This window comes from Microtus ochrogaster, chromosome 22, assembly GCF_000317375.1.
Source record: "Microtus ochrogaster isolate Prairie Vole_2 chromosome 22, MicOch1.0, whole genome shotgun sequence".
Classification (NCBI taxonomy): domain Eukaryota; kingdom Metazoa; phylum Chordata; class Mammalia; order Rodentia; family Cricetidae; genus Microtus; species Microtus ochrogaster.
This window is the reverse complement of record NC_022023.1, coordinates 29696907-29710098: the sequence shown is the minus strand read 5'-3', so window position 1 is coordinate 29710098 and position 13192 is coordinate 29696907. Positions and strand designations below refer to the sequence as shown.

At 41.3% G+C, this 13192-nt stretch overlaps 1 protein-coding gene across 2 annotated transcripts in view; it reads right to left on the bottom strand.

The window, feature by feature from the left end:
* LOC101996525 (E3 ubiquitin-protein ligase HERC2) overlaps nt 1-13192 on the bottom strand; it is a 160101-nt gene that overhangs the window by 140004 nt on the left and 6905 nt on the right. For both annotated transcript variants that reach the window (XM_005357814.3, XM_026784298.1), the window contains exons 3-5: nt 6421-6535; nt 3171-3308; nt 1222-1441 (exon numbers count right to left, since the gene is read on the bottom strand). In XM_005357814.3, coding sequence (XP_005357871.1) covers nt 1222-1441; nt 3171-3308; nt 6421-6535 — 473 coding nt within the window. The remainder of the gene's footprint in view (nt 1-1221; nt 1442-3170; nt 3309-6420; nt 6536-13192) is intronic.

Sequence of the window (13192 nt, the reverse complement as noted above, 5' to 3'; positions counted from 1 at the left end):
TGAGGGCCTGAACAGCACAGGGGAGGCTGTGCACATTTATCTGTGAGGGTCTGAATAGTGCAGGGAAGCTCTGTGCACAACTGTAAGTGACTATGAAGGATGAAGTGTTATTGCTGCTTTCAGAGGAGGCACTGGATGCCAGGAATATGGGAATAAATTTCTGAATGAGAAATATGTGTATTACATAAGAAACCCTTTAAAGCTGAGTACACATGTTAAATCTGATCAGGAGAGCTTGGAGAACTATTGCTAACATTTTCCCTCGAAGAAAACTGTCCCTGTGTAAACATGAAGCTCAACTCTACTCAGACAGTTGGGATCTTGGCCCCCAAGAAGGAACCTGTAGTTCTAAACCAGTATAAAAACCACTCTCAAAACAATAGCCTCTTTTTTTAATTATTGTTACATATGTGTGCATGTGTGCACAAATGTATAAATGCAACCTACTATAAGCTCAAAAAGTTTTTTTTTTTTAACTTTAGGAATTCCTTCACTTAATGAAAGATGTCCCAATTAACTCATCAATGCTTAAGTCCATAGATCATGCAAACCACTTTCCATATCTAGGGTGATATGACCAACACATAAGTGTTCATAAGTCTCTTAGCATCAACCACTGACATAGACAGAGCTCTCAGACCAATGACCATCACTGTGGGCTGCTATCTGTGTGGTCAGGAAATGAAAAACTACCCCACCTATTCTCAAATGGAAAGAAAACCCAGAGGTCCCTTTGCACAGCTACGGTGAAAACTTGCTCTAAATGTGCCAACAATGATTCCAACATGATATAAAGGGAAGGGGGGAGAAGAGAAGAGAGAGGACAGAGAGGGAGAAGAGAGAAGAAAGGAAAGCAGAGACGAGCATACTTCCTGCTGCATGCACAATTACCACGTCACTCTAGGGAGTGGAAGCCGTTACTACCACAACGAAAGACAAAGCTCATAACCATATCAAACATGAATTACCCTGGCACTCTGTTCTCATGGGGACAAGAATTTTCACAGCTACATTGGGGGAAAAATACAGTTTTATATGAGCCTTAAATATTCTAGTAGTTATTAGTTAATACCATTGGGCAAATTTGTTGATGAAGTGATAAATACCCACAAATTAAAAACCATGTGTCTAGAAGCATCTTTAGTAATGAAGAAACTGTCTTAAACAAAAGAGGAGAACTTACAGGGAGATGCCACCAGGGTTCTTCCATGTTAGCATTACCTTTTCTTCTCTGTGGGAGGCACGGAAATGCTGCTGCTTTTCCACTTAACTTTGACATTCTCCTGGAAAACAGTTCTGTTCAAGGCAATGAAATAGCGCTCTAAGATCACCAGCCTCTGCTTCAACCTCAAGGCTGAGAGTGTGGTGGTAGCTGATTGGACAGCCAGGGCTTGCTGCTCTTTAACCAGCACAGAAAGACACTCCTTCAGCTCATTCACATCTGGAACACAAGATAAGAAAACAGTCCAGCTTGGCAAGACCTTGGGCACAGTTGGCAATAACACTGAGAAATTAGACAACGGCAGTAGAAACACTTAAGCATACAACACACCCAAAGCATTAAGCACTGTGCACATATTAGCTGGTAGTACTCTATGTCCACACACCAAACTCAGGCACAGAGGGGTTAAGTAACTTGACTGAAATCACACGGTGGAGTATAGCCTAAGACATGGATGGCTTTTGGCTTCCATCATTTACTAGTTCTCTGCGGTTACCATGTAAACATTGCTAATACAAAGCTGAAGGGTTGTAGAGCAACTGCTTAGCATGCAGAAAGCTCAAGGCTTAGTCCCACAGAAATGAACAAACAAATCTTCAAAACTATAAAGTCAAACTTCTCAGCAGCCCACTTTCTAGAGAAAAAAAAACTCTAGCCACATTCCTATTCCATTTTCACATCCAACACACATGATTTTATAGATCTGGAGAAAACATGTAACATTTATCTTTTTGAATGTCACTTAATCTGATGATCTCCCATTGTCCTGAAAATAAAGTAATATTATTTTTTGTTGGTCAACATCATTTAATGATTAGTAAATACAAATCAAAACAGTAACGCACCATTTCCCACCCATCAAGGTGGATATTATCAACAGGAAACAACAAATGTGAGCAAGGACTTGAGGAGATTAGAACCTTGTGGACTACAGAAAGAATGGAAACCCAGTGTGGCTCTGGAAAACACTGTACCTGTGTGTGGAAAAAGTTAACCACAGTATTCCACACGATCAGTGTACCTGGGAATGCATACGGAACTAAGAAGTGACCTCACGCAGATTGGACAACCATGTCCGTGGCAGCAGATTCATCTACTCAGGGCACAAGGACAATGAATCAGATCTCAAGGCTGACAGTGGCACTCACTAGGAGGGACAACCTTCACACTAGTACAGGCACCTGACAGTTAATATCTTCACTGTTTTTCACACATACAATTGTTCCTTTTGTACTTTATCTACAGAGTACTTTTTTCTGGTTTCATTTGTTTATTTATTGTTTATGACTCTAGTAGCTAATTGGAAATTCACATAAAATGTGTTTCCTAGATTAAAGTTATTTTAAATAAAGGTTATTATTACCAAAAAATGGGGGAGAGAAGCACCCCAACAGTCTACCAACTAGTGCAGAACATAATCAAAGTATGCAAACAAACACAAACAGTGAAATATTATTTAACAATTTAAAAGGTCACAGCATGCACCTGGGAAGTAGAGGCAGACAGATCTCTGACCTCAAAGCTAACCTGATCTACAGAGTGAGTTCCAGGACAGCCAGGGCTACACAGAGAAATCCTGTCTTGAAAAACCAAAAAGGCTACATCATGGATAAATTTAAATACATACTAAGCAAAATAAGCTAGATAAGGAGAATAAAGACTAAGTCTATTTATGTGGAGTGCTTTTGAAGAATGAAGTGCAGACACCAAAGGTAACTGTAGTTGCCTAGAGGGCTAGGGAACAGTTTAATGGATATGGGTGGTAATACTTTTGTACCAGAATATGAACTGTGTGCTTAAAAAATGGTTATAATGGTTATATTTTTATCAGATACATTTTATTCTCATGCTTTATATCAGATATATTGTACTGTAATATGGGTTTTAATTTTAGAAAATTCCATTACCAAACAAAAACCTGATCCACTTCTGTCAGAAAGTATAATACCTGGCTGTTTGCCCCACACCCAACTCTCCAGGATTGATTTGGCTTTATACACAGGTGCAGGTGTCTCTTCCTCCTCCTTCTTCTCTTTGTCAGTAAGATCTTCTTTCTTGGTTCCACTCTGAGTATCAACACCATCATCTGGAGAATTAAAAATGCTTATGTCCATAATTGTTTTTCAAAATGCAACAGTCAAACTGGGCATGGTGACTCATGCCTATAATCCCCAGCACATGAGTTCAGGACCACCTTGGGCCACACAGGAAGTTCCAAGCCAGCCTGGGCTGCAGAGGGAGGCCCTGACTCAAAAGAAGGATAGGAGGAAGGGAGGGAAGGAGAGAAGGAAAGAGATAGGAGGCCGGGAGAGCAACTCTTGCCAATCTCTACAAACGTTCTACCCAAACATGGGAAGTTACAGCATACATCAGTAACTCAATGTTTTATTTTTTTAAAAAAAAAATCACATGACTTAAAACTGCAAAAGATTCAGTATTGTTTACTCAATAATGAAAGAATACAATATAAGGGATTTTCAAATTCTTTAAAGCATGAAGTTCTTTTTTAACATTTTTCAATGTCTTACTAGATTTCACACTGTCTTTAGCATTTATCTATTTGGATTTCACACTAACTGCTTTAATCCAGTGGCTCAAAACTGCTAGATGACCACAGGAAGAACTAGGAGATAACTCTAAAATCATTTTCTAACTGTCCAGTGTTCTCCTCTACTACCAGCTGAGAACCACTGCTATAAAGACCACTATGCCGGGCGGTGGTGGTGCACGCCTTTAATCCCAGCACTCAGGAGGCAGAGGCATGTAGATCTCTGGGAGTTCGAAGCCAGCCTGGTCTACAAGAGCTAGTTCCAGAACAGGCACCAAAGCTACAAAGAAACCCTGTCTCAAAAAACAAACAAACAAACAAAAGACCATTACCACTGAGATGACAATGTGAGTTCCATCCCAGAACCCACACAAAAGTGGTAACTGTCCTCTGATGTCCACATACCTGCCATGGCACATGCACACACACACACACACACACACACACACACACACACACACACAAATAATAAGTACATTCGAAGGACCATTGTCATTGAAATATAATTCAGGAGCATTGAGGCACAAAAGAAAAGCTGAAAACTACCACCTCAAGCCACTGTAAAACCTCAAAGAGTAATACGTGCCTTGAAACCCCACACATGGCTGTGAAGAGAAAATGGGATGAATCTTAGCCCTAAAATGTCAACAAGTCCTGTCATAAAAGGCTCTAACTAAAATAATCACATAAATTACATATATATATACACATATATACTATATCTTAGAGTATATGTGTGTGTTTCACACCAACCAAATCACTAATTTTCTGTTAACTAAACTTTGTTTTTTAAAGTGTCTAGAATTCCTTTGCAAGCCCTCTCAGGTTTTAAGTGGATTTTAGTTGGCCACATGGGCGTCAATTTGTTGAAGGGCATTTGTACAAAATACCCAAGGCGTCTTTGTTCAAACCACTGAGCCTAGGACCTAGACAGTTGCTAATGATTCAAAAGAAGGCCCAAGAGGAGTAAGTTGACCAATTTCAAAGAAAACAAAATTAAGAGTTCTACAAAATCCTGTGTGCTAAACTTCAAATGCTGTTCTGCTAACATTTTCTGTACATCAACCGTACCTGCTCCATATCCTAAATACTAAGAGGCCTTATTTGTAGGCTAGTGTAGCACAGCCCAGAGTGTCTGCCCAGCATGACCACAGTGTTTGCCTAGCATGCTCAAATTCCTAGCTTGACACAAAAAGTAAATTTTGCTTCATATTTGTTTCTTTCAGCTTTGGGGCCAGCTAACCTGGGGCCACAGAGAAGCAGAAACAAGACCCTACCTCAAAAGTAAAGATGAGAGCCGGGCAGTGGTGGCGCACGCCTTTAATCCCAACACTCTGGGAGGCAGAGGCAGGCAGATCTCTGTAAGTTCAAGACCAGCCTGGTCTACAAGAGCTAGTTCCAGGACAGGCTCCAAAACCACAGAGAAACCCTGTCTCGAAAAACCAGAAAAAAAAAAAAAAAGTCAAGATGAAAGAATTGATTCCTGCAGTTATTCTCTGACCTCCTCATGTGCACCTGCTTGCAAATATAAACACACACACACACACACACACACACACACAAATAAAGGAAAACTTTATTAAAAAACTCAAGATAACAATATGCAGGAAGCATGTGAGGAAGGCAGATAAGACACAACCATGAATGGGCACAGTGATGTAATAAACAAGGTGAGCCAAAGACTGTGGGGATGAATTTGCATCCACTCACTGTATATACCTTTGGGAGAGTCTGCATGTATATGGAAACTTCCACATAAACACAAGAAACAGAGCTCACTCTAATAGATGTTGTAACCAAAAACAAAACCTAGTAATAGTTTTCCTCCTACACTTTCCAGTCAACAGTAACCGATTCATTCCACAGGGAGAAAAGTCATACATGCTAACAGTAACAATGCCTCTATACTGGAATGACACTCAACAGACTCTGCAGTGAGCCTCAACCCAGGCTTTTCAGATAGACAATCTGGAGTAAGTGCTGGCATCCATGTCCTTTTACAGTGTTGGTGCTGATTTCAATGGCCAGGCACACCAAGAACACATGAGTCATGGTGAATTTTGAGCACTAGAGGCTTCAACAGGATTACTCCTCCCTGACAAAGGTTTAGTCAGGAATAATTTGCACCCAATCTCACAATAATCAACATCTACAGTTAGTAGGAAGATCTGTTTCAAAATTTAAAGGAGAAGCTATTCATGACTTCCTACTAGCTATACACTAGTTAATACAAACAAAAACTCCAGACAGCTTGGCATATTAACTAACATCTAGACAAAAATCATCAAAAGGAGAACAAAGTATCAAGATCAAAGTTCAAGTGCTTTTTCTAGCATATTACAGTCTCTGGAAAACGCAATTTACACACACAAATAAATAAGTGCAATTTTTAAAGGGGAGGAGGAAATAGTCCAGCATGTAAAGGCACTTACCACCAAACCCGATGACCTGAGTCCAATCCACAAGACTCACACAGCAGAGAAAACCAACTCCCAAGTTGTCCCGACATGCACACCATAGCACCTGTGCACACACACACACACACACACACACACACACACAGGCACGGACACATTTTTAAAATTTTACTTTAAAATGCAATTATAGTGATATTTACAAAATTAAAAAAGTATTCATTAAAAGTTCTTACCCTTCCTAGAAGGGAGCTCTCGATTTTGGGTTAACTCTGTCCCAGTGTACACAATTTCTCCATCTTTAACCATTTCATTCCACAGACCACAGAGTCCATCTCTTGTGAATGCGAGCTGGCAAATACAAAAAGATAAACTTAAAGAGAGATCCATATAAATCTTTTTATTCTAATTTTTTTGTTTTTGAAAATGTTATGAGTACTCGATCTACTCCAACTCATGTGCCCCTCTCAATTCATGACCTCCTCTTCTGCAATTATTGCTATATACATATATCATATATTGCACATATCTATACACACATATATAAAATATACACTACTTACTAAGTCAATGTAATGTTGCTCATGTGTTTAGGGCTGACCTTGGGAGCAGATAACCTATCAGGGGGTTCAGCACTGAAGAAAACTGATTCTCTCAGCAGGCATTGATTACCCATAGCTCTTGATGTGGGGTGGGGCCTTGTGAAATCTCCCCATCCACACTGTCATATCCACTGGTGCTAACACTGTGTAGAAACTTGTTTAGGTAACACCACTGCTGCATTGTTATAGATACAGCATCCCTTCTGTATCTAGGAGACACTATCTCATAGGAGGCCCCTGGTCCTCTGGCTCTTACAGCCTTTCCACCCCCTCTTCCATGATGTTCCTTTAGCCTTAGGTGAGGGCGTTATGTTGTGTCAATCACGGTTATTTCTCTCTGTAGTCTGACCAGATGTGAATTTCTGCAATTGCCTCTGTCTGCTACCAAAGAAACGTCCTTGATAAGGGGTGAGAACTACACTTACCTGTAGATACAAGGATAGTATTTGGAATACAGTTAAAAATTAGATCAGTTTACTCCAGACACAGGTAGTTGAGTAGGTTTACAGTACTGCGCATGAATGGCCTACTAAGCTGGTTGCAAATACAATTAGGCAGCTGGTAGTTACTCCAAAATCAAAGTTCAACTGTTGAACCACGGGGGATATCTTAGTGGGCCTGTGATAGCTGTGTTTTGCAGGTCTCATGGCTGGGTAGGACTACTGATTCCTTTTGTCCCTTGGAAGCTTACAATATATCTTCAGATATGATGAGAGTAAGTCCTCACAGAGGGGCTTTCAAGTCAGTTCTAGCTCAATTTCTTCAAGTTCTGTGTGCAAAATGTATAGTGTCTTCAGCAACAGGGTCTTAAAGAATTATATATAGAGGGAGAAAAAACCCTGGTTCCCCTTATTTTATTCAATTATTCAATAATAAAACAATGAACTATCTACTTTATTTAAAACCAAGTAACATGTCAAAGATCACAGAACAAAAACAGGACGGTGAAAAAGCACATTATGTCACTGTACACCATGTTGACTTTCATTAGTGGATCAGGGTTTTTGTTTGGTTTTTTTTTATTTTTTTTAAACAGGCTCTTACTAGGCATCCTAGTCCAGCCTCCAGCTCTAATCTTCCTTGTGTGATTACAGGAATGTGTCACAATGGCAGGTTTTATACACAGGAATGGGTAACCACTGAGCCATTTCTCCAGCCCCACTGAGGTACTATTTTAAATAATAATCTCTATGTCTGTGTTTTCTGTGTTTTCAAGTATTTCCACACTACTTCCTACTAGGAGTTTCAAAGTTTCTGGTGTTACACTATGGCCTTTGGTCCATTTCACTGGTTTTCATACAGGATAAAAGGCAGAGGACAAGTTTCAGCCTTCTCCCCGTAAAGTCACAGCTTTCAGCATCATTTTGGAAGCCTGACGGCTCTAGCTATGTGTCTACCTGTGTGGCTCCTTGCTGCACTCTAACAGTCAGGCTTTGTGGCATTATCATGGTGTCTGTCTTACTATCACTATATAGTATAACTTGAACTAAGTATTGAAACTTCCAGAATTGCTCTTTTCCCTCAAGACTGCATTGGATATTCACTATACTAAATTTCATGTAAATAACATGCAAAAGGGGAGTAGGGGCAAACATGCATATGCTCTGAAAAGATAAATCAAAAATAAGACATAGTGATTATGTATGAAGAGACACTTAAGGAACATGGAGGAAGCAAAGAATATAAAAGCAGTGAGTATTCCTTCTAAGTGTGAAACATAAACTGTTTCAGAAGAATTGGCTCAGCACTTAGGAACACTGGGTGCTCTTCCAGAGGACCTGGGTTAGATTCCCAGCACCCACATGGTGGTTCACAGGCTTGCTGGTAATGCATAAATATACTTGCAGCCAAAACACCCATACAGATAAAATAAACATTTATTTTTAATTCAAGTTACAGTATACAAAAACAAAACCTGTAACTGGAAACAAGCAAAATAACCCAGGTTTATTTTTTTAAAAAATACCTTTTGAGCCAAACAAAAACAACAACAAACATGCTAACATGGAAGGAAAAAGCCCACAAGACGTGAACCCTGTACAAGAGCTACAGGCAACTAAGGAATGCTGAGGGTGGAACACAGTCTTCCCCAGGCAGAGCACACCAATTAGTTATCCAGTACCAAGTGGTCAGCCCTGAAAACAACATAGAAGTAACATTATATAGACTGAGCAGGCTAAATTTAGGAATGTGTGTGAGTGTGTGCACACACATGGCTACAGGCAAAGAGGCCAGGTACTGAGGCTCAGGTGTTGCGCTATGTTACAGGAGTTACATTCAACCTTCATGCTCGGATCTCAAGGGAACCCAGGAGCCTTTCAAGCCTCCATGTATAAAGGGGGAGAAAGAGGAAGAAACAATGAAAACATAAAGTAAAAGAGTCAGAGCCAAGAGCCAATCAATCATGACAAGGAAAGTTCAGATCAGTGTTCAGATCGGGTGTGAGAAGTAAGGAAACACAGACAATAAAAACAGGAATGAGAATTGGTTCACTTTTAACTGTAGAGATTTACACAAATGCTATGGTTTAGGTAAGTGTCCCGCAAGGTTCAGCTGCAGCTTGGTCCTCAGAGGGCTACTATTACGGAAAGGAACTAGAGTATTTGTTCACACTCAACTGACCTAGGCTAAAGTCATCTGAGAGGAAGGAACCCCAATTGAGAAAATGCCTCCATAAGATCAGGATGCAAGCAGGCAAGCCTGTAGAGCATTTCCTTTATTAATGATTGACAGGGAAGGCCCATTGAAGTGGATGACACTCCTTGGCTGGTGGTCCTGGGTTCTCCGAGAAAGCAGCTGAGCAAGCCATGGGAAGCAAACCAGTAAGCAGCTCTCCTCTACAGCCTCTGCATCAGCTCCTGCCTCCAGGTCTGCCCTGTTTGAATTCCTGTCCTGACTTCCTTCACTGATGGACGGCAACATGGAAGTGTAAGCCAAATAAACCCTTCCCTCCCCAATTTGCTTTTTCAGGGTGCTTCATCACAGCAAAGGAACCCTAACTAGGACAGTGATCCTACTTGGGTCATCTAGTTAGTTACTTAGAAAACTGTGGAACCCCAAGCTATGTGTCTTCCTTCTGCTTCTTGGCTGATATGATGATCAAATTTGCTATACATGCTACCCTATGATGTGCAGAAAAAAAGAATCAAGTCAATCAGCCATGAGGTGGAATCTTCAAAGCTCCTAGTCAAAACGAACCTTTTCTCACTGAATAAATTACTCACTATTAACAGCTCTCCCTACTAATATGCCATGAATATAAACCTAGATCTTAGCAGAGTGTTCCAGAAAAGAAGGCTAAATCTGGAAATCTCAGACAGATACAAGAAATGCCAACATCCCAATAGAGACAGTGGGCACTATGCTCAGTCCCAACTGCACTTTAGGACAGCCACAGACTGGCTGGTAACCACCTATCAGTGCTCTAGAATACAGCCTAGATTGTTGAGACACTGGCATTCAAAAGTGAATTTGTAAAAATGTGGGCTAGGAGAACACTTGCTTAGTATTTAAGAAGCCCTAGATTCAATCCCCAGTACTGCATAAATCAGGTATGGTGATGTATGCCTGCAGTTCCAGCACTCAGAAGGTACAACCAGGACATCAGAAGTTCAAGATCAACCTCAGCAACACAGAAAGCTGGAGGCTAGCTTCAAAAACAGAAAACAGCAAAAAAAAGATGAAACATTTTAATAGTTAAAGACTAAGCCAGAAGAGATGCTACATTCACAAGGAAAAAAGGAAGGAAAGAAAAGAGGGAGAGAGGAAGGGAGGAAGGGAGGGAAAGATGGAGGGAGGAAGGGAAGGAGAGAAGAAAAGGAGGGAGGGAATAAACCCATTCTTTAATCACTGGGGTGGTGTAAGACCGTTATGTTACTTTTCTGTTGCTGTGACCCAAAAGTGACTTATAGAAGAGCTTATTTTGCCTTGGGAAAGAAGGTCTATAATGGGGCTGGAGAGACGGCTCAGCAGTTAAAGAGCGCTGACTGCTCTTCCAGAGGTCCTGAATTCAATTCCCAGCACCCACATGGTGACTCACAACTCCAGTTCCAGGGGACTTACACCCTCAAATAGACATACATGCAGGCAAACCACCAATGCACATAAAATAAATAATTTTTTTTTAAAAAAAGAGGAAGTCTATAATGGCAGGAGCGGCATGAGAGCAGGCCATGGGAGCAGGAAGCTGAGCAGGAAGACAGAGCTAAAGTAGGAGGAGGCTGAACGTCACACAGCCCACCCACAGCGCAGCGTTTCCCCAACAAAGCTTCACCTCACAGTCCAACCAGCTGCAGACCGAGTAAGTGCTCAAATACGTCCGCCTACAAAGGGTGTCGCTCATTCAGACCACCACCACAATTATGTAGCAGTTTTTCAGAACTGAAATCTTCCACCCAGAAAGGAAGAGGGGCAGCTCAGAAGACTGAGAAGTAATTAACTTACAAGTCTCAGAAGGTCCTTGAAACTACCGAGATTTACAAGGACCCTCCTCGAGACTACAGACATGGTGAACAGACACCTAGGGAGAGACGGGCACATCTATCAGGCTCCAGGGTGAGTGTCCACGAGTGCCCACGGGGGAGATAGGCCTACAGCGATGCAGCAGCCTTTGAGTCAGCCCCAATCTATAAAGCCAGAGATCCCATGTTGGACTTTGGCAGGAAGTTACTTTGTTCTGTTATCAGTTCCCTGTGTGTGATCGACATGTGTTGACATCACCCCAGAAGAACAAGGGACAGAAGCTGCATACACGGCAAGTCATCTTTTCTTGGAAGGCACGGCTGGACGTCTTGAGGAACAAAATGTGAAGGACTACCGGAACTGATAACCAACAGACAGACATGAAGCATGGCCTCAAGCAGCACAACCCAAGTGCAACAGTGAAAGCATCCCCCAGCCAAGCATCACTAGTCTTAGGAAGGGCCCAGCCGCAGTGGTTCAGACAAATTATCTAAGAGTAAAGGCTATATGGACCAACCTAACTAAGCACTAAGACAGAGCCTGGAACCAAAACCGATCTCAGGCAAATGACATATATGCCTAAACAAAACTCATCCAGATTTTTTTATTTTCATACACATACATATTGTACTTTAACCATACCCCCATTCTCCCCAACCTTTGTTTATCCCTTTTAAAAAAATCTAAGCTAAAATTAAATCCACAGCCAAGTACTATAATGGATGCCTGTTCTCCCAGACATTCAGAAGGCTGAGGCACTTGGATCAAAAATGTATAAAGTCAACTTAGGAAACATAAAATTAACCTCAAAAATAAAGATGCAAAACAAAATCTAGCATAACATAGTATATTTATAATGCTCAACATTTAATCACATATTAGCAAAAATACACCAACCTATAGCCAGAGTAACTGATCAATGCAAATGACAGAATCATTCAAGAGGTTGGTATCGGTGATTGATTCAGCAGAAAAAAGCATTAAAGGTTCTATAGAAAGAACCCAAGTAGGCTAGATGATGATGCCACACGACTTTAATCCCAGCACTCGGGAGGCAGAAATAGGCAGATTTCTGTGAGTTCAAGGCCAGCCTGGCCTAAGAATACGTTCCAGGACAGGTTCCAAAGTCACAGAGAAACCCTGTCTCAGAAGACCCCATAGAGTGATGTAAAATACTGCAGTGCGAACTTTATCTGTATGATGCTCTCCCAGTCTTTGCTCCTATCCCCTAAACACACAGGAGTCCAGGCAGAGCCTCCCATGGCCACACCAGGCCACTATTTCTATGCAGATCTATAGTCATGTGATATCAAAGAACATCCTTTCTCTACTCATTCCTCAGGAGCCAGGAGAAACCTTCCTGAGGTACTCACTAAAGTCCAGGCCGATCTCACGCGAGGCAAGCACTCCACTCTACCACTGAGATCTCCGCCTCCAGTCTTCCCAGCCTTTCCTTTTCTCCCCCACTGCGCTTGGACATTTCTGAGGTAGTGCCTTACTGAGGTGCCTAGGGAAAGGACTTGAACTTACAACCCTGCTGCCTCAACTTCCCAAGAAGCCGGGGTTATAAGCCTGTCCCACCAGTTTGTGTCCTTTTTCCCTGAGTTTGGTTCCCTACACCTACGTCAGATAGTGCACAACTGCCTGTAACTCCAGCCTGGGGATCAAATGCACTCTGGGAGAACCCATACACTCCTGGCATAAGCTCACTAGGACACATACATAAAAATAAAAATAAGTATTTTTTAATTTAAAAATGACTAACAAGATTTACAAAGTGCATATAATCAAAAGCATCAAAAAAAGCCACACTATCTATAAAAGTTATTATAGCAAATCACTATCAACTACTTTACACTGCATAAAACTGAAGAATTTGGAGGTAGTTAATAGGAACTCACTGCAGGAGAGAGGAGCACAAGTTTGCATCTAGGTCCTGCAGAGA